This window comes from Tyto alba, unplaced genomic scaffold (genome assembly GCF_018691265.1).
Source record: "Tyto alba isolate M040663 unplaced genomic scaffold, T.alba_DEE_v4.0 Super-Scaffold_45, whole genome shotgun sequence".
Taxonomy (NCBI): Eukaryota; Metazoa; Chordata; class Aves; order Strigiformes; family Tytonidae; genus Tyto; species Tyto alba.
The window spans coordinates 41,614,552-41,640,324 of NW_024881321.1; the positions used below are offsets into that span (position 1 = coordinate 41,614,552).

The 25,773-nt window shown below is 41.5% G+C and overlaps 1 protein-coding gene across 2 annotated transcripts in view; it reads left to right on the forward strand.

The window, feature by feature from the left end:
• Positions 1-25,773, forward strand: part of TBC1D8 (TBC1 domain family member 8) — a 49,830-nt gene that overhangs the window by 16,938 nt on the left and 7,119 nt on the right. For both annotated transcript variants that reach the window (XM_032996961.2, XM_032996960.2), the window contains exons 3-13: positions 1,573-1,691; positions 3,329-3,557; positions 7,252-7,492; positions 14,960-15,167; positions 16,386-16,580; positions 17,834-18,016; positions 18,408-18,558; positions 19,410-19,624; positions 20,453-20,570; positions 24,793-25,078; positions 25,590-25,719. In XM_032996961.2, the coding sequence (XP_032852852.2) occupies positions 1,573-1,691; positions 3,329-3,557; positions 7,252-7,492; positions 14,960-15,167; positions 16,386-16,580; positions 17,834-18,016; positions 18,408-18,558; positions 19,410-19,624; positions 20,453-20,570; positions 24,793-25,078; positions 25,590-25,719 (2,075 nt within the window). The remainder of the gene's footprint in view (positions 1-1,572; positions 1,692-3,328; positions 3,558-7,251; positions 7,493-14,959; positions 15,168-16,385; positions 16,581-17,833; positions 18,017-18,407; positions 18,559-19,409; positions 19,625-20,452; positions 20,571-24,792; positions 25,079-25,589; positions 25,720-25,773) is intronic.

Genomic DNA, 25,773 nt, shown 5'->3' on the forward strand with positions numbered 1-25,773 from the left:
ATGCCTAAAGGCAGGCAGGAAAGATTACAGTAACCTCCATGGGAGATAGCCACTGCCAGAGCCCAGGCGCAGAGCGGTCTGAGCAGTGGGGATGCTGCTGTGAAAGGAATCTTGCTCACGGCTTATTTCACAAGAGGCAGCCCACCTCCCATATGGTTGGTATCTTTTAGGTTACTCAGAAATAAAAATTCAACTCAATATTTGCTTTGCACTGCCATTTCAATATAAAATGATTGTATTCCTACTGTTCTGAGCTGTTGATGTAATCTGTTTTCTTTATCTAAAGGGCATTTAAGTGTCTCTTCTTTCATGGTTTTAAAATTTTATTTAACCTTGATTAATGATATTTATGAAGTTCCATCACAAGACCTTCCTGTCAAGGAAGTTAAGGCTTGGAAAGTTTCCCTGCCGGTTGGCATTCTGCATGGAAAACAGACCACAGGAAAGTGGAAAATCCTTAGCTAAATTTATCATTTTTTTGTTGTGAGGCAGCATGATGCATCTCTGATGCACACACAAATCAAATCTTGAGATAATGGGTCTTCTGTTTGAGATTAATGTTATTATTATATTCAGCTGTGATTTGTATGTCTCTTACATCCAACTACTTCTCTCCCTTCTTCCTCTAGCAAGGTATTAGGAAAAGCATCTTTTGCTACCTTTACTTTTTTACCTATAATGTTTAATCACTGACCAGTAAGATCTGGAGGGGCCAAATTTTCCCCTGATTGTCCTGTATGTTGCCCACCTTGCTCTGACTTTTCTGTCATTGTGTGATGCAGTGACAGTTCAGTTTCAAGCATAAAGAGCCAAAGCAAATAGGTGGTGACTGAAATATTATTTCTGGAGCCGGTGGGAACATACTACATTTAGAACTGCAACAGCAAAACACTCAAATAAATCCTTAAAGAAGGAAGCTTTAAAGGTTTGAAAACCTTTACTTGTCAAAGATTTTCTGTTCACTATATTTCTTCCCCAAACTGCAGAAGTATGCAGAAGTAGACGTTTTAGGTGTTGCTGAAACAAACTCTTTTATTTTTAGGTACTTGAATTGTTGTAGAGAGCTTTTCAAGTAGGATGCAGATTATGACCATGTATATTCCTCTCAAAGGGTGGGCACGTGTGTGGGGGTGGTGTGTGTATGCATGTGCATACCAAGGGAGGGAGAAAGGAAGATCGGGGACTTTTGGGAACAGGACGTAAATCAAAGGTTTCCAGTGGCCGGTTAAGGAACGTCATGTCAAAATAAGCTGCAGTCCAGCAGCTCGGGATGAAGTGTTGCTGTGTTTTCTGCTTTGACTTTTAATGCAGCATTTGCTGGCTGAGAGTGTTTGAGAAGATAAAACTAAAATCACTAAAACTAATTCTCTAAAACAACGAGATTTTTGTTTTTCTATAACTATGCTGCTACAAATGAGACCTTTTTGACCTGTTTGCTACCAAGAATTTTGAGGTTGAAAGTTTAGTTTCTCATAATGAATTTATGAAATAGTTCATTTTATTACTTTTTTAGTTTCTTTCAATTTTATTTTTGTAGGATGAATTTCAATACACTATTTTTTCTATTTCTAGGTGCCACTGCAGAAGAGATAAACCAGCATTGGGAATGGCTGGAACAAAACTTGCTCCATACATTGTCTGTGTTTGACAATAAAGAAGATATTGTTAGTTTTGTCAAGGGGAAAGTGAAGGTAAGGAAACTCTTACTTTTACTCTTCCCTAACTGATTACATGTGGTTTATTAGAAATAACGTCATGAAGTTGTTACCATTCATATTTGGTTTGGTTTTCTGTGTGGCACTAGCACCTGATGTGGCCAGCATCTGTGCATCTTTACTCACATTTCCTTGGAACATTTCAAAATCAAAGTATGTAATTTAAACTCTATCCCACCTGTCCCTTCACAGTTTCACTGTTTTTCTCTTCCCTGTGATGTGCAGCTGAGCTTTCTTCAGCATCTGCTTTCAGTTCCCCTGCCTGTCCAGAACATTATGCTAAACACCTTCTCTTCCTATAGCTCAGCTTTTCCTCCTTACTACATTTCTCCTCCTATCTATCTCCCGTGTTTTTCCTAGCTTTAACCCATCAGTTTCTCCTGCTGATTTCCATACTCCTGTCCCTCTTTGATGGGGGTCAGAAGTGTCAGCACGTGGCCAAAGGGTTGTGGAAGTGGGCATCTTTTTAAAAGACTAAAGAATTTTAAAAGTGAAGGAATTTGGTGACTGAGGACCAGATTTAAAATAATAACGGCACTTGTGGTAAAACTTAGCCTTAGAAAGTCCTGAGCTCTGCTTCCAGTAAAATACATGCTCCGAGAGGAGCTTGGTGATGGCTGGCAGGGGTGCGGGTGTGCTAACGACTACTGTACCTCGGGTCCTGCTGCAAGCTTTGCCTTGCTAAGAGTTTTAGTGAAGTGCTTTTCCCCTCATGCCCCCTTTTTTTGCTCTGGAAAATTTGTAGGAACATAATGTTTTTGGTGAATTTCAACCCTGCTGCTGTGATCTCAGTAGGCTCTGAACTTGGGGAAGAAGGGGACAGAGAGGCACGAGACCACTGTGTAAATCTTAGTTTTTATCCTGCTTTCTTAAAAAAAGAGCGCTTTGTCTAAGTGCACTGAAGGGCTCAAATACAGTTAATCTCTCTTGATAGCTCTGTGGCAGCCTGTTACCTAGCACAGCACATATTTAAAATTCTTCAGGTTTCATTAGTCGATGTTAAGTCTAGGTATTGGACCCTCACTTCTGCTGTAGATTTTTGGCATATTAGGACTGCTTGGTAATTGCAAATTATACCAGGTGCTGTGACATACAGGTTATTTGTCTGAATGGTGCAGTGCATACTTAACTCCTTTGTTGTAATACCACTATTAAAATTCTCAACACTTAATTATATTTGCATAGATGTTCTTGAAACCATGCTTTTAATGGTTCCAAGCATGTTACAAGTTAACTGACACATTTCACTGCATTGCCTCTTCACAGGAAAATACTACTGGTCTGTATACCCATTTGTTACTCTACCTTTACTCTATATACACCAAGTAACAGCAGTCATAAACAGTAGTGAAACTGTAAATATATGGCTTTGCCAGACTCATTGAAAAAATAGTAATTAAAAAAACCCCGGAAGTTTTGATTTGGAAGTATTCAAAATGTATGAGAGATGCAAACACCGCAGAAGTTTTTCCATTTGTGAAATTACAAATCGATTTTAATTTCTTTCTATTAAAGGGTTGCATTATTAAAATTTGAATGGGTAGCTTGTAGCAACTTGCTTGAGTGTGAATGCCACAACTTTATCCTGATGTACTATCTCGTAACGGACTCAGGCGCTGATTGCGGAGGAAACAAGCAGCAAGCTTGCTGAGCAGGAGGAAGACCCCGAGAAGTTCCGAGAAGCCCTGGTGAAGTTTGAATCCAGATTTAATTTTCCTGAAGCAGAGAAGTTGATCACGTATTATTCCTGTTGCTGTTGGAAAGGAAAAGTTCCTCGGCAAGGCTGGCTTTATTTGAGCATCAATCATCTCTGTTTTTATTCCTTCTTCCTGGGCAAAGAATGTAAGTGTAAATGTGTAAAAAATCTAATGCTGGGGAGAGATATAAACATAACCGTATTTAAAAGCAAGAATAGCTAGAATTTTTATGAAAATCCCAGTTCACCTCTGAAGTTTACTTTCTGAGTTTTTTATTGTTCAGCTGAAAGATCCTGTTTAATGCAGGTTTCACTTCAGCCTTTACGGTTATGTTTTAGTATGAATCCTGTAATAAAAATTAGATTATAAGAGCACGCAGACACAGCTGGTATCTGATTCTTTTTCTTGCCATGGCGAAGCAGCCTTAAAATGTAACAGACCTCCTACAGATTCTGAAATAGAGACTTTTAGTGCCAAAACCAGTGAGTAAGGACAGACAGGTCCCTCCCAGAGGTGGGGAAGCAGAATCATAGCTGCTGGTGGCAGGGGAAGGGCTGTCGGGGCCAGGGATGCCCGAGTCCAGCTGCCTGCCTGGAAATAGCTCAGAAAACGTAACAGGGCTGTGCCCTGGAGGACCATGTGAAAATTCAGAGGTTTTAAGGGAAAATGACAGCAATTTGGGGATTTCTTTGTGTTTCTGAATAGCCATGCAGGAAGGTCACAAGCAGTGCGTCCCAGGGTTTTTAGACCTTCAAATGGTTCAGCGAGTTGTCGTGGTGTTCCTCTACAGAGGAAGGGTCATGTGATTATGAAAAGCCTGTCAGAATAGATATTAGAAGGTAAAAATGAATGTAATAGACATTAGATAGTAAAAATTAATGTAGCTATTTAAACTCTTATAGCATTTCTCATTTTAATAGGATTGGGCATGAAGTCATAACATTTCAAGTCCTGTTTATCATGCTGCAACTTCAGCAAAGACAGCAATCTAAACCTCTACTGCTATAAATATAGCAAGACTTGTCAGTTACAACAATTAGAAAAACTTTACCATTTACTGTCTGGATTTAATATTGGGATGGCTAGTCAAGTAAAACTGTAGATTTAAAAATTAAGTATATTAATGTAAAGATAAGAAAGATAGTAATTGGTAACTTCTAAGACTTAAAACATACAAAGTCATGCTTAGAGTTCGAGGTCCTCTTTTCCCTTATATTATTTCAGGACAATTATTTTGTCATATCTGCAAAAGGTGGCAGAGTTAGATTTCAAATGCTGGTAAGTTTGTTATTTGTTATAGAAAAAAAAGTTGAGTTTTGCTGGGAAGACCAGAATGGAGTCTCTTGTTACATACTAGATATCCAAGTTCTTGTTTAAACTCCTTGTTTTATGCTTAGTATTAAATAACAGCCTTTTTTAATCATTTCTTCTTGCTATCATTGCAGACTTTCTCTCATTAAATCTGAAATATCCAGTCTGCCAAAGCACACAAAGCAAAAATGATACTTATTAATGATAGATAATGGGGGAAGGAGGAGGGAGAGAGAACAACCCTTTATATTTTTCCAAAAATTCTGTTTTTGCAATACCACAGATCATTAGATGATACTGAAAGTACAACATCACACTGTATTATTTAAGAAGAAATCACTTCTCATCTCTTTTAATAATAGTTCATTATAAAAATACAAAAAAAACCCACAAACAACTACATGTTTTCAACTTTTCGTTTTGACCGTGGAAAATACTCTGTTTATTCAGTGTTGCAGTCAGTTGTATTGCTTTTGTGTTCCTATGCATTTGCATGGAAATGTGAAATGAATCCCTGAATTTTCTTTTGGTTAAACAAATTTCCCTAGCACAGTGGGAAGCATTATATGTTGAAATGCTTCCCTCCTCCTCGATTCTGATAAAGCAGATTATTTCTGTTTCAAAGATAGTATTTTGTCACATTTATGAAATACTTGTATTACATTGCATAATCCAGCTTTACTATAGTTCTGGTTGTTACTACTTGAGAAGCTGATGCTGATTATACGTAGAACAAGTGATTTATTGTCTTTTTTTTTTTTTTCAGGTAGGAATTAGAAATTAAATCTGGTCTTGGAAATACTGCTAAGAAATCACATTTATTGGATTCTTCAATACAGCACAGGGAAAAAACCTAATATATGAGTTGCAATAAAAGTAGTTCTTAAACTGTATAAAAATCCCTGCAGATTGTAGACTGAAATCTCTTTACAGGCAAAGCGTTAAGTCTTCTGCTGGCAAGTCTGTCCCCTTCCCCTTGTTTTATTTTATATTGAAATGACCTGAAATGCAATATTGGAACCTGTTTTCAGCTTCTCATAAAATTTACTTATGGCTTATACGAGCATAAACTCCATGAAACATTTTTTCCAGGACAAGTCCCCTTTTATCTAAGCCTGGAAGTATTTCCAGAATCTCAGAGGCTTAGAATGTTAGATTTCTTGAAAGAAAGTGCCAAGATTTCTTCATGTTTTTTAATTAAACTATTGTTTTCTAAAACTTTGAAGACTTTGTACCTTTTATCAGTAGTTAGAGCACCATACAGTTTGCTGTGCTGTTTCTATAACCAACACTGTAGAGCCTATGTGACTCCAATCTGCATGAACAATAGTGCTATTGCTATGGTGCTATTTGATCTTTCTTCCCTTGGCTGTGCCCATACAGATGATTTTATGACCATTTGCAACAGTCTGTGCATGTTGACGCAGCTGTGCTTTATTTAAGTAAGAAAAAATGTAATCTGCAAATAATCTTGACATCTGTGGTTCATGTTATACAGAAAATTTGCTGAGGGTAGCTCCTTAGGTAATTAATGATCATGGATAAGTGTCATATATATATGACAGTGTTTGTTATTACTGCCTTTTTATTGCTTTATTGGCATCAGGAGACCAGCTAGGGATGTTAGCGGGTGTAGTCTTGATGTTATTGGCACTGAGAATCCTCAGAAGCTTCCAACAGTTGTTAAGTAGAAATTTAATCTATTTTAAAGTCCTTTCCAACCTAATTTCTACCCAGAGATTCGTACGAGAGGCAAGTAACGTCCTGCAGTGGTTATCTAAAATAAGCTGATTCTGTTTACCATTTGTATTTATATGATTCAGCAGTGTTTAAGTATAGAGAGCAGTGCCCCATACTTTTTCTTTTCTATAAACAAGTCTAACTACAGTTAATGTTTAGGGCAAAATTTGCCTGTGCACCTTTTCAGTAAAAAGTAGCCAAAATGAGAAGATCCCATTGCCTAGGCAGCTTTTTTTTTTTTTGGATGCCCTGTTTACAGTAGTAATTAAACTTTATAAAAATGTTCATGTTCAAAGCTTCCTTTTGTATGGGAGTTAGCTTTATTTTACAAGTTAAAGTATTGTGCCTGCAATTTGGTTTCTACCTGCCTACAGTTTTATTTTTGGGAGATTACAAAGCCTTTCCCTATTTTATCTTCATTCTCTTGAAATGAACCATTTCTTCTGGTAGTAATGAAGCAGGATGCAGAAGTGACTTATAAAGGAATTAGAAGCACACCTTATGGCATGTGTTCTGCAAAGGCAGAGCTCCCCAGTCCAGCACTTCTTGTGAAAATAGGTAAAATTTTGAGGGAGAGATTCTGAAAAAGGGACAGTCTTTTGAAGTGGGGGAGAATGAATATAGAGTAATAACAGGCATTTCATTGCTTGGTCTTTGGAAAAATGGGTCTCTCTCCTCTTTGTTTTTTGTGTTTAATTCTGAATGTGCTTACTTCCCAAATCTGAAAAATGTAAGCAGAGTTTCCAAGCCATTTTTATTTTTTTTTTTTTTTTTCCCTCTGATGGCAGTGAAACTTATCATTCCTTGGGTTGAGGTCCAGAAGCTGGAAAGAACCTCCAATGTTTTCATGACCGACACGGTCCGCGTCACCACTCCAAACAAGGAGCGCGACTTCTCCACATTCCTCAATATCGCCGAGGCTTTCAGGATCATGGAGCAACTGGCAGATGTGACGCTCCGAAGGCTACTGGATAATGAGATCTTTGAGCTGGATCCAGGCCTACAGGATCCTACGCAGATTACCAAGAGGTAAAGAGCTAAGTTGTTGTATGAGCAGAGGTTTGGTGGTGGGCTTCATGGTTTGCTGTGTTAGCTGGGTAGGGTTTCAAAGGTTTACTTGATGGCCACAAAAGAGATTTTTTTAATGTATAATGGTGTATCTGATAGGTGCATTTTAACTTGTGCCTTTCCCCATATTATTTCCTTCCCTTAAACATCACTGTTGTAATTTTAAAACAAATGAACAAAAAACATTTCCCTGTAGGAGGGTAGATTGCAGCAAGGGATATTTTCCATCTTCCCCAAAGAGCAACATTATTTTGTTTATAATTCTGGCAATGTGTAGGCTTTCCTAGTGCCGTCAATTCTGTAAAATTATTGCTTTTGATCATATCTGAAACATGGAATTTCCCAGTAGTGTGATTGCCATAGCCAAGTTAGCAAGCAGTTATAGGACTTAATAAACCCACAGGCAGTTGCAACAGATTAATATGCTATTGTCAGCTCTACCCCATGCATCCCTGAAATGCATCTCTGCATTCCTCTCCCACTACAGAAATGCATTGGGCTCTCAGGGGGAAGACTGATAACTATTTCTGTGCTGGTAGCACAACACGCAAGTCTCTGTTTTATTTGCTGCTGTGGGAAAGGGGAAGGGAAACTGCCCAAAGAAATTTTAGGTGGGTGGGATGGAATAGCCCAAACTGGAATTTGCCTGAGGCATCAGAGTTAACGTGCTGGTTTAAAATACTTCTTTTTTGAATCGGGTGTGAGTGGAGCACTTATCCCCTTCTGAATCATACCCTTTCCTGCTCTTCCTTCCTCTCCCTCTGCCAGAGGGATGAAAGGAATGACCCAGGTGTTGCTTCCCAGCTAAAAGCGTATTCTTTCCCCAAAAGGAGAGATGTGTCCAGTAGATGTTTTATTGTTTCTGAGGGGCGTTTTTGCAGCAGTGTTGGGTATACATCTCAGCTAAACACTTCTGCAAAGTTTCCTAATGGAGTTTAAAACAATAAAATGCACTTTCTCTGCAATTTCATATGTACACACAATAAGGAAACTCGCTGACACCAGGATTTCATCCATGATACCATCAAGGAATTAATCTGAGGTGATATAGTGGTGAGCAGCTACAAACATCTTTGCAGGCTTTTTTTTCATAGTCTTTAAACACAAGAGCTACTGTTGTTTTTACAAGGTATGTGTACCTGGATGTTGTTAACATTGTAGACTTTTGGCCCAAGAAACTAACTACTGTAGGATATGGCTGTGAGTAATAGGTTGTACTTAAGCCCCCTTCGGTGCTTTGCCCATTCTGCCCTCCTCCTGCTTTTGAACTGAAAGGTTAGATGCACAAATCAAGGAAGGTAAATCCAGAGAGATGTAGCAAAAAACTGGGGGGAGACATTTTCAGCATCTACTGATTTTTAACTCATCATTGTCACCTCCCAAAATAGTCTTCGAATCAGGGGTTCAAAGTAACCCTGTAACTAACTGAATGAAAAACTACAGAAAACCTAAAATTACAGTTGCAAAAAAAAAGTATAAGCTTAATAATATGCTATAATAAGGAGGCTCTCAAGGAATGAACCTGTAAGAACCTTGTGGCAGTTTTGAAAAGTGGTATGTCTATTAGCAAACAAGCAACAGAAACCATCCCACACTTTTATTCAAACAGGTTTTCTCCTCTTCTTCCTTCCAACTTTAAAAAAAAATAATGTTGGGGCAGGCAGAGGAGAAGGAAGGATCAAAACATATTTACAGGAGAGTTCCTGGGCAAGATGTTCTCTAACCTGTGCTGATGTGCTGTAACTTGTGATGGCAGAAAGGAAAACGTGGAAACATGGAAGATGCCAAAATCCCATTTCCTCTGCACAAATTAGGTAGTGATTGGATAAGTTGCTGTTTCTGGTGCCCTTTGTCATACTTCAGCAACCACTTTGATGTAACATGATTAAGCAAGACTGTAGATTGAATAGTGGATAAACTGGTTTTTAATGCTAATATGTTTTTCTGGGGGGGGGGGGTGTTGAACTTTTTTGGTGTATGCAGTTTTTGTTGCTGCTTTTTTTCCCCGAAGCCATTGTAGTACTACAAGAGCAACTATTTTCCTCTCAACATTTTCCCCCTAGTAGCTGTCTTTGTTAATTCTTGTGCAGATTTGGAAGCAAATAGTAGTCTGTCAAACTGAAAGCAATAATCCACACATCATTAGAACTATTCCAGCTGTGTCAAATTAATGAAGTTGCTGTAGATTACTTTTGATTGTTAGGCTTTCTTCTGAAGGAGGCTTGTCTCAATATCTTTATTTAAAAAAAAATGCCGTCATGGTCTGTATATTCTACGTTTTGAAAACCAGAAACCTTTGTTGATGTTCCTGAGGTTCTTGGGGTCATCCTGCTGAGCAGTGGAGGGATGGGACTCAGAGAGGCTGTGAGATGAGGCCCATGGTCTGTGAGACAAATTATATCATGGCCAGAGTCAAACAAGTTAATATACAAGTTTCTGTGCTGCTTAATGAAAGGATAAGGCTCAGAACAATGGATTACAAAGGGATTAGTGGCAATTAAGTTAATTGCCATAAAAGGCAAAGTAAAGCTGAGGTGTTTGATAACTACAAATGACATTTCTTGCAGATACATTTATGTGCCATTCAATTTTGCTGGAACATATGGTAACTTTTTTTCTTTTTTAATAAGAAGGTCGCTAAAATCTCTGGTATAGGTTTCTTGTACTTCTTATTTCCATCTCTTTCAGGATGCAAGAATATCCATTGCATTCCTCAAATGTAGCAAGGAAATTGCCCAGAGCAGAACACCTGATTTAAAAGCTTTAGTGTCAGTGTCAGAAAGGCTTCTAAAGTATGGTATGTTTCTCCAGGCTCTAACCACCTCGGTTTCTTTTCTTCATGTCTAACTGTGAATTGCCAATGAGGATGGCTTTGCTTCATATGAAAGCAAAGAAGGTTTTTAGCGCTGATCTAAGCTGAACAGAAACTGTTTGAAGTATCTTGAATTGTAAATGTCACTTCAGTCTGCATTAATTCCTTCAGAGAGGGAATCCAAGAATGCTGTAAACCTTGAGCAACAAGGAGGATGTAACTAGAAAGAACCTTCTTTTATTGCATCTGCCCTGCAAAAGGCAGGGTTTGGATTATCTCTGTGTATCACTTGTGACAGATGATTACCTAACCTGTTTTTAAGGATTTCCAGTAATGGAAATATCAGGATCCATTCCAGTACTCCACTGTCCTGTCCTCAGTTGAAGAGTCTTGCTGAATCTTCAGTGCTGCTTTTTGAGTCTGTTACTTCTTGTCCTACCCAGTACTATTGAAGACATCAGATGTTCTGTTTTTCTTTAGAGCAACCATTTGTGTATTTGGAAGTTGGCATGCATCTCCTTTCTCTTCTTTAAACTGCACTGCCCTAGTTCAGCCAGGTTTTTCTTCTCCGTCCTGATTTTAGCCCTTCTGGTCGCTCTTCTCTGGACACTCCTCCCTTGTCCCGTGTGGATGCAGGCGTGGGGTGCTGGGATACAGGATTGCCCCCGACGCCTTGCTGGTTCTGAGCAGGGCAGGAGCAGGAGCAGGATGACCATCTCTGCAGCAACTCTGGGACTGCCATGCTGAATCCTGGTGGCCAGGCCCTTCTGCAGCCCAGCACGGTTCTCCTCTCCCTCCTGTGTGAGCACCAGACTGTTGGCTCGTGTTCAGCTTGTGACCGCGTGTAACTCCTAGGTATTTTCTTTTTGCTGAACGGCTGCTGGTGGAGCCGATCTCCATGCTGCATTTGTGCGGCTTATGATGTGCAGCTGAAAATACTTGTAATGCTTTTTTTCTGCACCATCCCTTAAGTTTATCAATCTGAATCCGATCCTTTTCTTCAGCTCATTAGCCTCTACCAGCCTCACATTGTGTGCAAGTTTAATAACAACAATCTCTTGTTCCATCATGCAGATTGATGATGAAGATGTTGAACAGAAGCTAGTCCAGGGCAGACCCCCAGGGAGGTCCTCTTGATACAGCCTTCCAGGCTTTGAGGGCTGCTTTTTGGGGTACTCTTTTTCAGCTGGCTTGATACAACAGTTTCTCACTTTGATCCAGTTTTATTAGTTCCATGTGAGGAAATATCAAGACCTTCATAAATTCTGTGTAAAACATCCATTGCATCTCCTACATCTACCAGTCCAGTGTTTCTGCTACATAAGGGAATGATGTTCAGTTCACATGTGTCCTCACAAGTCCATGTTGGCTCTTCTCAGATAACTTCTTCTGGCTTACTTACAAGAAGCCTTTCTTGCCACGAAAATTTAGCAGTTCTTCCAGTAATCAAGATGTATATCATAGGATGTGTTATTTCCAAAATCTGTATCTTTCTGGAGTCTCAATAACAAGAAGAGTCTAGTAATTGGTCTCTAAAAGCAGGAGGTCAACCAGCTTGTTTAGATTTTAGATAGGCAGCAAGTGACTCAGCAGAGCTAAAAACTTGCCAATTTGACTTCTGTTAAAGCAGAGAAAAACATTTGACAGTGAGGACATAATTGTAAGTGTCCTGATACTTTTAGGTATTTTGTTAGTCTTGTGTGTTATTTCCTTTAATTTAAAACTCTTGGAAGGTAATGTAGGGGTCACACACAAGGAGTTATCGCAGTTCAGACTTGCCGTTCACTTTGAAGTGCTGGAGTTGGAGGCAGTCCAGCATCCCGTAATGTGCAAGTTGAGAACTGCACTTGGAAGGAATTGCTGAGTTTTCTGAAAAGTAGGGAATAAGGCAATTGTATCTTCTCACCTTTTATTCTTCTGATGCATGTGTAAACACTCAATAAGCATTATTTTTACGTAACGATAGCATTCCTTCTTTTTCTTAGGTACAACTGAGTCCACTGCCTTTTCTTAAAAACCAAACCAGCATGGAAACGGTTAAGTTAGAGGAGAAAATTTCAAACAGATTGGGTTGCAGATAGAAAGGTTGCATTTCTGTTCGGTGTTGGAAGTATTGTGAAACTCAAAATGGAAGCCGTGGGACCTGGTAACGTGGGCCAGCCGCTGCATCTTTGCTGTATCATGTTTAAACAATTGCCTGCCTTGTTTTAGGAGCTAATGTTATTTGTGGGGTTTTTGGAGTTATAGGTTTTGGGTTTTTTTAACCAGCTCTAATTCTGTTTGGCTGTATTTATGAAAGGAAGCAATTGCTTTAAGCCCTAGAATTTGCCTGCCTAACAGGAAATATTTTCACTGTGTGCCACTTTCTAATAAAGCCTCTTGTTTGAGCCCGCAGTGGTTACGTGCTGACAGCATTTCATCCCGTGCTACCATTTTTCTTTCCAGGATCCCTCCCATCAGCGGGGTGGCCCCTGTTTTGGCACTTGTCTCTGGGGCAGCCCTGGCTGTGGTGTGGTCTCTGCGGTGGCCCTGTGTGACCTTGTGTCGTGAGTCACAGGGCAGTTCCAGGGATGTTGGGGTTGGCAGCCTTCCCCCAGTATGGGCTGAGGGGGTTGGACGCAGTGCTTGGTGAATTTACTTAGTTTCAGGTGCAGGAAATATCATTCTTCAGCTTAAAAACCTGTGCGGCTTCTCGCATGAAAGGACCCACGCCTGGAGTCTGCAGTCCCAAGAGATGCAGGAATATCCTGAAAACTCAGAAACTGCGGATTTTGGAGCATTAGAGACAGTAATCTCTTAAATAACACACAATCTCTGCCTCAACAGAGGTCCCACTCTTCTGCATAATGCCTCTTTTCACATAAAATATTCATATAGACACTTTCACAACCGAGTAGATGCAGGGAGGGTCTTACCTTCTCAGCACAATAGCAGGAGAGCACAGCTTTACCCAGACCTGACTGCAGATGCTATCAGCAGCATTCATCTGTGCTGTGCAGAAATGGAAAATATTTTAGTGGTGAGTTAACTAGGAGGCATATCCTGATCCAGCTTTGTCACAATAGCAGATCGCTGCGGGCACTTATCAGAGTTGCTCTTGCTGTGGAATTTTAACTCGGGAGCAACCTTTTTATCTTCCTTCACAAAGAGGGTTTCTCTTTGTTCTTTGTGAAAAACAGGAGACTATTTGTCTGTTTTACTTGGATAATGTTATTAAGGAAGATAATGCTTGAGGAGGAAACAGCAGCCGAACGCTGGTCGAACTCCTTCTGTCTTTTCTGTTGGTCACAGATGCAGATCCTCTGTCCTCAGGTCTCGGTTTGTTCTGTATTGTCTTCCTCGCTGTTTCACATGGCTTTAGTTTTCTCTGTGGATTAAACTGAAGTGAAAAATCCCAAACAGTTGATTTACTGAAGCAGGGGTTTCATCTGTCTCAACTTTTTTTTAAAAAACAGGGCTGGGGTAAGGGGGAAGGTATCTGCAGAAGAGGAGGGTAGAGGAAGGAGCAGAGAGGGGATTTACAGCACTGAGGTACCACTCCCTGTTATGCTTCAGCCCACGCTTTAAATTCTTTCAGTGGAACAAAGTCAAGCTTTTTTTTTTTTTTTTTTTTTTTTTTTTCTCTTCTTTCCCCTAAGGTGAATCATGTTTGGAAAAATTTACTTCTAGTAAAGAAAATGATAGAATTTAAGCGCTAATGTTTCTGGAGCTGCTGTTGGTGAGCTAATAGCTGTGGCCTGTTTATAATGTAATTGCATAGCTCTCTAAATTACTGCAGACTTCTTCATTAAAAAAGGAGGAGAAAAAAAGATCCCCAAAGCCAAGTCTCTATAACCATAGCTCAGTAATGAAAGCTTCATTTATTTCAACTTTCTCTCTCCGCATAAATGTGGATGAGTGACTGGAAGGAAGCCACGTCCACTCTGCATGTAGCTGGTGCTGTTATTCCCCAACTGAGTCTGTAAGTGACCTGAAACTGTTTTGTGTTTTGCAACTGTTCTGACAGCTCTCAGAGGCTGATACCTCTGCAAGTCAAGGATGCGATGATGTAAATGCCACCATCGTTAACTCTTCTGTTACTGACCACTTTGGAAGTACTCACTGAGCAGATGCATTACTTCTGGGTGCAGGTGCAAATCGCTAGGGTGGTGTTGGTAGTGCTACTGGGAAGGAAAACAAGGAACATAAAGCTAATCTCCGTTGCTCAATCTGTGTTCATCAGATGAAAGATTTAATTATCTCCTGGGCATTGAAATCTGTAAGTCTTTGAGGCTGGAAAGTTGTACAGCAGCCATATAAAATGCATGGTTAAATAATAATTAAAAAAAAAAAACAACAAACCAGCTGATTTAAATTAGTGTTCTTTTGATTCCTGGTCACTACAGTAGTTGATTTTGACCTTATTGTAAAACAAGCAAGTATTGATAATGAATCTTTTTTGTATTTCAAAGTTGGTCTTTTATAGATCTGTTCACATAGGCAGTGAAGATTGCTGTGCACGGTGCTTTTACTCTGTATCCCTTGCTCTTCGGTGAGGCCGACAAGAAAAGCAAACCTTGCGCTGGATGTCCTGGCTTTCGGGGTCTTGTGATTCGCTCTTACTGCTTTCTCTTAAGGGATCTTGAAGCCAGAGCGCAGAATGAATTGTTTCGGGCCTTCTTCAGATTGCCCAGGAAGGAGAAGCTGCATGAAGTTGTAGACTGTTCTCTCTGGACGCCATTTAGTCGCTGTCACACAGCGGGAAGGATGTATACTTCAGACAGTTATATCTGTTTTGCCAGCAAAGAAAATGGCTGCTGCAATGTTATCATCCCACTTAGAGAGGTAGAGTCGTTTGTTTGTTTCCTTTCGGATCCTTATCTGCCTTTTTCTGCTGTAAGCATCCACTGTCACTTGACTTACCTGTGACCTGTTGTTTGATGAAAAAGAGTAGGATGCTTGTTGTGTCTCGTGCCTACAGGATTGTTGTAGAGCTTGTTCTGGGACTCATTAGGGCATGAGATCCTAAAAATATGGGTGATTCAACAGAGTGAAGTATGGACAGGTAACGCAGCAGGACAGAGCACTTCAAATGCAGAGTCTGCCCTGTCCAAGGCTCAGACAGGGCTCCCCTCCCAGCTCCACAAAGGTATGTATACGTCCAGCTTGATGTTGATGGAGCTGTCAGCTTGGGCCCATTCTAGCAATATAGAAACATCCTTACCTGGGGTCAACACCTAGGAGTGTTACAGCTCTCCCTCCCTAGACAAATTCTAGCAAAGCTGTGGATACTTTGCAAAGCTGAAGGGCAGAGAGAAAAAGGGGATGTTCTGGATGCAGCAATGAGCTGCCAGATTTCCATGAAATCAGAGACTTACTTAAATGGAGGGAGAGCACGTGGGAAGGTGGTGGGAGTAGAAGAGGAGAAGGAAGCTGTCAGCAAACACCTGCCTGATCTGCTGTGGATGCAAGGCTGTTATGATCTCTTAATTAAAGCTTTCCTTTTATCCCGGACTAATAACAGAGTAACATCCAAATGATATCCTAACTGTAGCAACATACTTTCCACTGTTACAGAAACAGAAAACAATAAGAGAACAGTGTTATATATTTAATCAGAAACAACAAAACAGCTGTTTTCCCCTATCTTCAAAACTGTGAAAGTAAATTTCCTCCTCCATCCCCCAGAATGTGATCAAGTTGATCCTTTACTAAATCTTCTTTTAGTCATACTCCCCTTTCTTCTCTTTCCTCTCAGTCCACTCTCCAGAAGTGGGCTGCAAAGTCATTTAAAAAAATAAAATAAAAAAAAAACAACAACAACAAAAACAAATGAGAAAAGGCAGCTGGGATACTTTTTGGTGTCTGCTTTGGGCTTTTAAAGAGACCGTGAACTTCAGGTGGGAGGATGTGTCTGATTAAGGAAAGCCAATATGAATAGCCATGCTTAAAGCATGTGTGCATATGAATGCTGTGTTTGTACATTTTGGTACATGTAGAATATTTGAAGACGTTTCCGTGGATGCGGTGCATAATGTGTTTTCTGTAATATTTCTGGAAAAGGTAATCAGTATAGAGAAGATGGAGGACACAAGCCTTCTCCCTAATCCCATCATTGTTAGCATAAGGAGCAAGATGGCTTTTCAGTTCATTGAGCTGAAGGACCGGGATACTTTGGTGGAGAACCTGCTCCAGAGGCTAAAAGAGGTGAACTCCAGCAACCCGGTGCACTGGAACAACTTGCAGAATAAGAACCAGGTACCGAATTTCTGGGATTTTTCTGGATTATGAATTCAATGTGTTTACCCATTCATCCGTTGTCCTGCCTTCCTCAGGGGGTTGATCTTGGGCCAGTGCTGTCTGATGCTTTCTCTAAAGACCTGCCTGATGGGATGGAGCACACCCGCAGCGTGGTTGTGACTGACATGCTGGGGGGAGCAGTGAATATGGTGGGGGGCAGGGCTGCCCTTCACAGAGACCTCAACAATCTGGAGGGATGGGCTGACAGAGACCTCATGGAAGTTCACCAAAAGCGAACGTGAGGCCTAGTAGAGTAACTCCATGCAACAGGAGGGGCTGGGGGCTGGCTGGACTGCCAGCAGCCACATGGAAAAGGCGGGGGGGGTCATGGTAGGCAACAGGTTGAGTTTCTAAGTCACGCAGTGTGCTTTTACAGTGAAAAGGACCAACAGCGTATGGGGTTGTACTAGCAGGATTGTAACCAGCAGGTCAAGGGACGTTACTGTTCCCTTTTATTCGGCACTTCTGAGGCTGATCAGGCGTACTGTGTCCAGTTTTGACTATTCCCCACCACAGAAGAAAAGCATTGACAAATTGCCGTTAGCCTAGTGGAGGGCTACAAGATGGTCAGGGGCTGGAGCACATGCTTTATGAGGAGAGATTGAGGGAGCAGGGCTTGCTCAACCTGTCTTACACTAGCTAATGGAAAGTTACAGAGAAGATGGATCCAGACACTTCTTGGAGGTGCCAGCTGAAGGACGAGCAGCAATAGTCCCAAGAGACAGCAAGGGAAAAGCCAAATAGATAAAAAGAGAAAGATTTCCCCTCAAGGGTGAGCAGAGCTTGACCAGGCTGCCCAGAGAGGCTGTGGGCTCCCCTTCCTTGGAGCTACTCAACTCAACTTGACACAGCCCCCAGCAGCCTGGTCTGAGGGGCCCTGCTTTGAGCAGGGGATTGAAGAAGATGGTCCCCTCCAACCTAAATTGTTCTCTGATTCTGTTTTTCAAATCCTAACCAAAGTAGAAGATTGTTTGATAGCTTGTCATCAAGGACACTTAGAATTTACTAACAATTTCTCTTTTAAAGTTTTTTTCCCGACACACAAATTAATGGCAATATGTATAAAGTCTGAGTAAGGCCTTTCCTCCTGAAAGGCGTGAAAGGTTTTGATGCAAAAGCCAAAGGCTAACCCAGCTCTGTGTCTTGAAGACAGTTGAGGATGTAGTTCTTAGCCTCTTCTCAGTCCTTACCGCTTTGATTCTGCGTTGCAGAGCAGTCCTGCCTTTGGATCCACATGCGTGCTCAGGGACGGCGAGCCTGCCCATCGGGGAACAGAGGCATCACAAGGCAAGGAGAGAAGCGAATGTGGAAAGGAGAGCAGTTATTTGCTCAATGCAGAAGCACTACGATCAGACTTTCATCAGTCAGGAATGGCAGGCCTTGATTTTGGAAAGGTATGTAACATTTGGGGGAAGCTGTAGGAGTTTTGGCTTGCTTTTTTTTTTTAAAAAAAAAGATGGGATCACATTTAAACAGATACTCGTTTTTAGTAAAATGAGCTCTGTATTGGTTGGAGAAGTTAGATAGAGGATAACGGCTTTTCTATTTGCTTGGAGTTTTTTCTTCTCCCTCCTCCCATTTCTTTCTAGTGAATATTTATACTTTTTCTCCCTGTGTGGTGAATTGCATATGCAAAATGGGGAAAGTTGTAGTCCTTTGAGCAGAATTCCCATTTCCATTGGTAATGGAAATACATTGCAGAATTTCTAACACGTAAAATGTTTCTGTTTACCAGTTCTCACATGCATGTCACTGGTTCTTTTAAATGTATCTTCTTGTTCCCAGTCTAGGGAGCAAATCAAAGAGAGCCTGTGGGATGACCATTTTGTACAATATGGCAGAACAGTGTGTATGTTTCGCACAGAGAAGATCAGAAAACTTGTTGCTATGGGAATCCCCGAATCCTTAAGAGGCAAACTCTGGCTGCTCTTCTCAGGTGGGCACACTTAGAAATGTTGGCTTTAGGCATCATCTGATTCTGAACATGGTGAAACATTCAGGCAAGAAATCTCCCAGGGGCAATTATGGAGCTTATGATACTGCTTACAGAAGAGAGATGATCTGAGATGAATTAATAAGTGCAAGGAAGTACCTAGGTAGATCTGTAAAAATTTTATCTCAGGATGACGTGACATGATGTGCAGAAGAATTGAAATAACAGCTTCTTCATCTGTGTAATTTAAAATTAATGTCATGTTTTCATAAAATAATGTTCATCTTCAAGCAGCAATTAGATTGTAGCATAAATATTGATTTAACCCTAGACAAATCAAATTATTGCAAAATAATGACATCTTAAAGTCAGCAGTCCTGCTTCTGCTTCTTGTTGGATGTTGGCAGGGGTAATAGAAACTAGAGATGGAAAAAAAAAACTCGTTTCATCCACAGATCTGGCAGAGCCAGAATGTGCCTACAGTATGATCTCAAGTTTAGTCTTTAATCCAGTATATAACATGTTCAAACATTTGTCTTCCTTGGAGGGTGTGAACAGCGCTGCGTGAATTTCTCCCAATAATACTTTCTGCTGGTGAAGTTTTCTGTTCCATGTTAATATTAAGGTGTTTTGCATGATGTTGTGTCATGTAAGCTTTGCTGATATTTTTTTGCAGGATGCGCATTCTGCTAGGACTTTATTTCTTTTAGGCCTGGAGATGTCAGTAAATTCATGGGCCTCGGGGAAAACCGTCTTGCTGACATCCTTCTGGGCAGTAACACCCAGCAGCACCAAGCCTGGCGCCGTCCTAACCCACTCGCGTCTCCCTCTTTCTCTCTTCCCGCCGCCTCCAGATGCTGCGACGGATCTCGCCTCGCACCCCGGTTACTACGTGCGTTTGGTGGAGGCGTCCATGGGCAGGTGCTGCATGGCGACGGAGGAGATCGAGCGCGACCTCCACCGCTCGCTGCCCGAGCACCCCGCCTTCCAGAGCGAGACGGGGATAGCCGCCCTGAGGAGGGTGCTCACGGCGTACGCACACAGGAACCCCAAAATAGGATACTGCCAGGTGAAAAACTCCCAGCAGCATAACGCTCGCTGCTTTTTTTCCCCTCTTGCCGCTCCCTCGGTTTTATTATTCTCTGGGGAGTATTTTTAACGGTGCTTTTGATAAATAATGTCCTTTCAGTTATGAAAAATACATAATTTTAGAGATCAAATGTCATTTACTCTGGAAAACAAATGCATAGGCTTAACAAAAGGCTCTGGCTTAACGAAAGTGTTCCCTCAGCATTTGCAAACTGCATTTAAAGGAGGGGAAGAAACCTGTTTCTGATGCCTCTGTCTGACAGTCCCTGGAGGCAGTGCAAAGTAAACAGGCCTGCACGGATGAGATTCATGTAGAGCACGAGGTTCAATGAACTGAAGTTTTGCCCCTTTCTTCCAGAACTGATGACAAATTGTAAAAGTACTTTGCCCAGCTGGCCAGCTAAAATAATAACTTTACCTTCAGTGCGGCTCCTTGAATTCTGAGTAACATCAGACTGGTCCAGATACAGGAAGGGGGGGAAAGCAGCCCCAAAACATCTTGCACTATCAGTTACCTACTTTGTATCTGGGCAAATCCAGTACTGTGCTTTTCTTCATTGTTTTCTATTGCTCTTATGAAAAGCAGTATACATAAGCTTGAAAAACCTGTTATGCCTTTGGGTTGCAATTATGTATTCACTGTCTATCACCTCTCTCTTGCTATGAGGGTTTGGTTTTGGTTTTTTTTTTTAGTTGTTTACATCATGTTAGGCTACTTTTTTTTTCTTTAAAAATAGCCACAATTTAGCTTTTGTCAGTAGGATTTGCTGTTGCTAACAAATCCCATTTTCTTCTTTGCCCTTGTAAGTCTATGAATATTTTGACCTCTGTGTTGCTGTTGTATGCCAAAGAGGAAGAAGCCTTCTGGCTGCTGGTTGCTGTGTGTGAGCGAATGCTGCCGGATTACTTCAACCACCGGGTGATAGGTGAGCTCACGTCTCTCTTCTTGCTAACTGGGAAGGGGCAGTCGAATGGCATTGGGGTGAGTAAAATGCTCAGGGTCTTCTGAGGTCCAGACCCCACGGATGAGGTGGTCCATGGACTTGTGTGGTGTGCAGGGACAGCAGTGGTGACTGCTCAGGTTCCAGCTAGGGCTGGTTTTGGTCTGAAGGGTTTGAACTGCAAGAACTATAAATATATGCTCAAATTTACAGTTTGTCTTTTTTTCTCTGTCGGTCAGAAGGCGGTGAAACTTTTTGCCTGTTAAGTAAAAATAGAAGAGCTTGCGTGTCTTGGTTAGGAGTGTTCAGTATTCAAGACTCGATCTGTTTAAGATGAGCCTAGAAAAGAACTGCTAGGGTAGCTATTTCCAACCTGACCTGTCTGCACTGCCTGGCTGCTGGAGTTAATACCGGCTTGTATCTAAATTGGCCCTTTGTAATGAGGGCTGATACAAAACACTCTGAATGCGAGATGCTGCATTAAGAAACAAGCGCAGTCCCTCTGCAGTGCATGCCTTGTATTGCATGTGCTGTGTATCCTGTTCTTTGCAAGGCAACTATTTTTAAGACTGTTGTGCAAATGTCTGCCAAATGCACAGAAAGAGAGGGGCTGCACAGCTGGGTGCAGTAATTGCAGGTATGCATACAGCAAAGAGTGTTTGTTCTTTATAGCTGCTTTACTGCCTCCTCTTACAGAAATGTTTGATAGCTTTTCCCTCTTTAATGCTAACCTTACACTTTAGCTACAGTGTCTGTTGTTACACCATTGCCGTAGCAAAGGGAGGGATCGGGGTCACTTGTGAGGAGGTGGGGATAGGAGGAGAACCCTGGCAATAGTGCTTCTGGGAGCTGGAAGTGGTGTGGGCACTCTTGTGCTGCCTGGGGAGTGGGAGGAGACATCTGAGATTTCCAGTCTTTTGCCTGGAGGATGGGGTTGTCATACCTCCCTCCTGACACTGTGCTGCTGCAGTTATTGTCTTGTCACTGAACTGTCAGGTAAGGTAAGTTAAAGCAGAGTTATTCCAAAGTTAGCTGGATGCTTAGGATGTTTAGTGGTGCTTTGAACGCCGTTGGTAGTGGATTGGGCACTGCAACGGTCCCACTTATTAGAATTTTGATTCTTGTCTCCAAACATGACTTTCGACTGCTATCTTGATGACTTACTTCCACGTTTGTCTGTGTCCTTCCTTGATTAAAAAAGAAACACAGCTTTATCTGTCCTTGTGCACTTCTAGATATGATCATCCTGCCTTGAGTTACTGATAACTTTGGTGCTTGCAGGGTTATTGACCTGAAGTAGCATTCTCCACACCCAAACAAACTTGAGCTGTACCACTTGGCTGGCCATATCACTGACCAGAATTGTACTTGATTTTGGGTTTGTAGCTTGCCTGTGACTTGCCATGGCTACAAGCCTACATTATTTGAGTGCTGATAGTCTTTGTTGTCCTGTCTCTCTGTTTTCCTGTCCTCTGTACCCAAAGGAAAGAGTATGGTGGCTCTAGAAGAGGTACTGCCATGGCTCACCGCAGTGTGAAGAGCCAGGGGCTTCAGCTGGGAAGCTCCCCTGCTCCCCCTAGTCGAACGGCAGCAGTGTAGTTTTGCAGCATGGTTGCTTCACTGAGCAGTTACTTCCGTGGTTTTGATTTACCCCAGACCTTAGAGTTCCCAAATCGGTGCTACTGATCTTCACCCTGCCCCTCCTCTGGTTCCTGTTGCTTGAGTTAGTGTTCTTGGCTTCACATTTCAGTTGACCTTCTTTTTTTATTTGCAACCAGCTCTTGTCTGAACTTTGTATTGTTTCTTCCTGCATAACACTTCCAAGGCCCAACTTTTCCTCTGTCCACACTGCCAGCACTGTTGTCCAGATTTTGATCTCTCTTGTAACTTTGGTGATCTCTGATCTTGATACCTGGCACTGTTTTCCTCTTCAGTGTCAGCCAGTAATCTCTACAGTCAAGACAGCGACTGAATTAATGACCTTGGTTATAACAGGCTTTCTTAGCTCCATCTTCTCCTGGGCCTTTTCTTTATGACATTAAAAAATCTTTTGTTTATTTATTTATAATTTTTGCTTCCAGAACTTAGGCAGTTAAAATGTATCACATGGCCATCTCCCTCCTTCAGCCTTGCCAGCTATGATCACTCTGTCTTTTCACAAACCTTTTCTAGAATTTCACTGCTTGCAAGTGGGAAAAGCCTGCAGGCAGGGGTGGCACCCATTGTCTCCTCCTTCAGGAACTCCCTCTGCAACGCATAGAGGAAATGATAAGCAGATAGCTGCAAGATAGAAACAAGTTGTACTTGGGACAAGAGTGGTGGCAAGGATTGTGCATATCCCGGTCTCATGTTACCATGCCTTTTCCATCCTCTGCATAAACCAGCAGGCCATCTTACCCCACTTTATCTGTTAGACTGTCATCTTCTTGATATTAAAATTCTTGAAACACTGAAAAACTTCATTTCTCTGATTTGCCTTTTCAGTCTTGGAGATGTCATTTAGTTTGCAACTTTGGTCATCTTTTTTTAAATGGATACACTGGTGTTTTCCTACCTCGTCATAGTTTCATGCTGTAATATGTTAGATATTCAGTTGCTCAGATTTCATGTTTTCTGGGAGCCTAGTGAAAAAGTGGGCCTAAAAGTCACTTTGAATGCAGCTGCTTGACTTTCATCTATAGTCTCAACACTTAATTATAGCAAGGAAAAAAATGCAAAAGATCTGGGCAGCACTGCACATTCCTTTTAAACCTCTGCTTTTGCCGGTGCTACCTCTGAGTCGGGAACGATCTTTTTATATGTGATGATTATCTGTCTCCAGCTTCCTTCAGATACCTCTAAAACCAGGTCTGCTTTTTTGGGTCCAAGTTAACTATGGCTATTAAACTGTTTGCATTAAGCTTGTTGAAACAAACAAACCCAAACAAAAACTGCCCTCTGTTGAGTAAGCCCAGTCCATTCTCTCCTCTGTTTTCTTTACAATTCTTGTTTGTGACCACCTGATGTGAGAAGGCTTTCTCTTCAAAGCAAAGCACCATACTTGATGTGTTTCTCAAAAGCTCCTTGCATGTCCCTGGGCACTTTTTTTTTGATTTATGGTTCTGTAATGTTTGTTCAGCCACGAGCAGAAGCTCTCTGTGGCTTGATGTGAAAAGTTCTAAGACAGAGAAATGTCACAGCTGTCTTTTTTTTTCTTATGATTTGAATGCAAAGTCCAAAGATGCTAGCTCTCTGCCACAAATTGCCCAGGTTATATTCTGCTTTTGAACAACAGAAGTTTTGAGTGCTAAGGGTATGTAAGTCTCAGGAATTTTACAGCAATTAAAGTTGTCTCCTAATAGTAGCAGAATATGGACTATGAGAAAGAAATGAAATAACTTGAAAGACAAAGTAAATTAAAAACTAACTGCATTTTGTATACAGGAACATTTTTAACTTCTAATGTCTTCTGTTAAAGCCCCTGATGTGGCACATCTGGTTTGTAGACACAAGCCACTTCAGCAATATGAAACTGTATTGATTCTACAGTAGCTGCTGACAAAGCAGCGCCGAGCTAGTAGCTGAAACAGAGCCCATATCTGCTCCTTTTGGAAAGACTGGTTGGGACAGTTAGGAGAGCTTACACCTGGGCACTGCAGAAATCTTTTGTTCTTTATGTATAGATACATATGCATGTAAGTATGTATTTATACCTGCTCATATGTTTATCTGTAAATATTTTTCTTTGTGCTTAGTGTGTGGAGCCATAACTGGATTTCCGTCTTATATTTTCTCCCTTAGAATGAAGGCTCTACTGCCCGCTTGCTTGAGTACAAAAACTGGAGAGGAATGTGTACTGTCTTATTTTCACTGCATAGATCCCAAGTTGAACAGTAAAATGCTTTAAGGTTGCTTTCACTAGCACTTAGTTATTATGTGCTCTTTTAGCCAGAACCAACAGCTGGTGCTATTACTGTTTCATTGCACCCTAAAGGCACTCAGGAGAATCAACACAGTCTCTTTGCGGAAAGTTGTACCATAAAGATTACGGACATGAGGGTTGGGGCTGAGATCACAGCAGGAGGATAATGGGATTTTTCATTGTAGATGTGTATGTATCTTGTCAGCTTAAATCTTAAGAAAGTCTTGGAATTAATAGTTGACAGTGATCATTAGCTTTAAAGAGTATTTTTTCCTGTGGCTAATACTGTTTCTTTATGACTTGCAGGCGCTCAGGTAGACCAGTCGGTGTTTGAAGAGCTTATAAAAGAGCAACTTCCAGAGCTGGCTGAACACATGAAGGATCTGACAACCTTAGCTTCCATCTCTCTTTCGTGGTTCCTCACCCTTTTCCTTAGCATCATGCCTCTGGAAAGTGCTGTGAATGTTGTGGACTGCTTCTTCTATGATGGGATCAAAGCCATTTTCCAGCTGGGCTTGGCCATACTGGAAGCCAACGCCGTGGATCTGTGTAATAGCAAGGATGATGGGCAGGCCCTGATGATCCTGAGCAGGTACGGCCACGCGGGAGGGCTGCTTCCATCAGGGACCGTTCTGCTGTAAAACAAAGGCATTTGGGTGCTGGTGTGATCTTGACAGGGCTCTGTAGGCACCGGCGGGACCCTCCGTGTTACCTTGCTGCTGCTGCTTTCGCAACGTCTGCCTCAAACAATGGGCTTTGTACATCAGACCAGTAGATGTCCTGTGAAATTTCCTGGCAGCGCCAAGACGTGCATCGATTGCGTCAATGTGCAATATTTACTGCTGCTCTTCGTGCCTTCCCTAGAGTGACAGGCTTCCTGCTCCAGACTTCAAGGAGACAGAAGTTTTCTTCCTTGGGCAGCATTTAGTCATTGGCCTGGCTTGCCATTCCTTGGATGAGTAATCATGAAGGCATTTTTGAAAAGCCTAGCAGCCCAAAACCCTATTTATTTCTAAGTCTGAGCCATAAGACTTGTTTGCTTATTTATATTGAGAAGAACACAGTGCAGGGTAATCTGTGTTGCTTATATTTCTTCCCCTCAGGTTTTTAGAGCATGTCAAAAACGAGGAAAGCCCTCTGCCACCTATTGGTAATCACCACGCGTTCTTCAGTGACGACCAGGAGGCGTCCCCAGTGACTGAAATAGCTAACCTGATTCATGACTCCTATGAGGTAAAATACTGCTTTGTGTCTACCTGTCAGTTAAGTTAGAGTTTTAATAAAGAA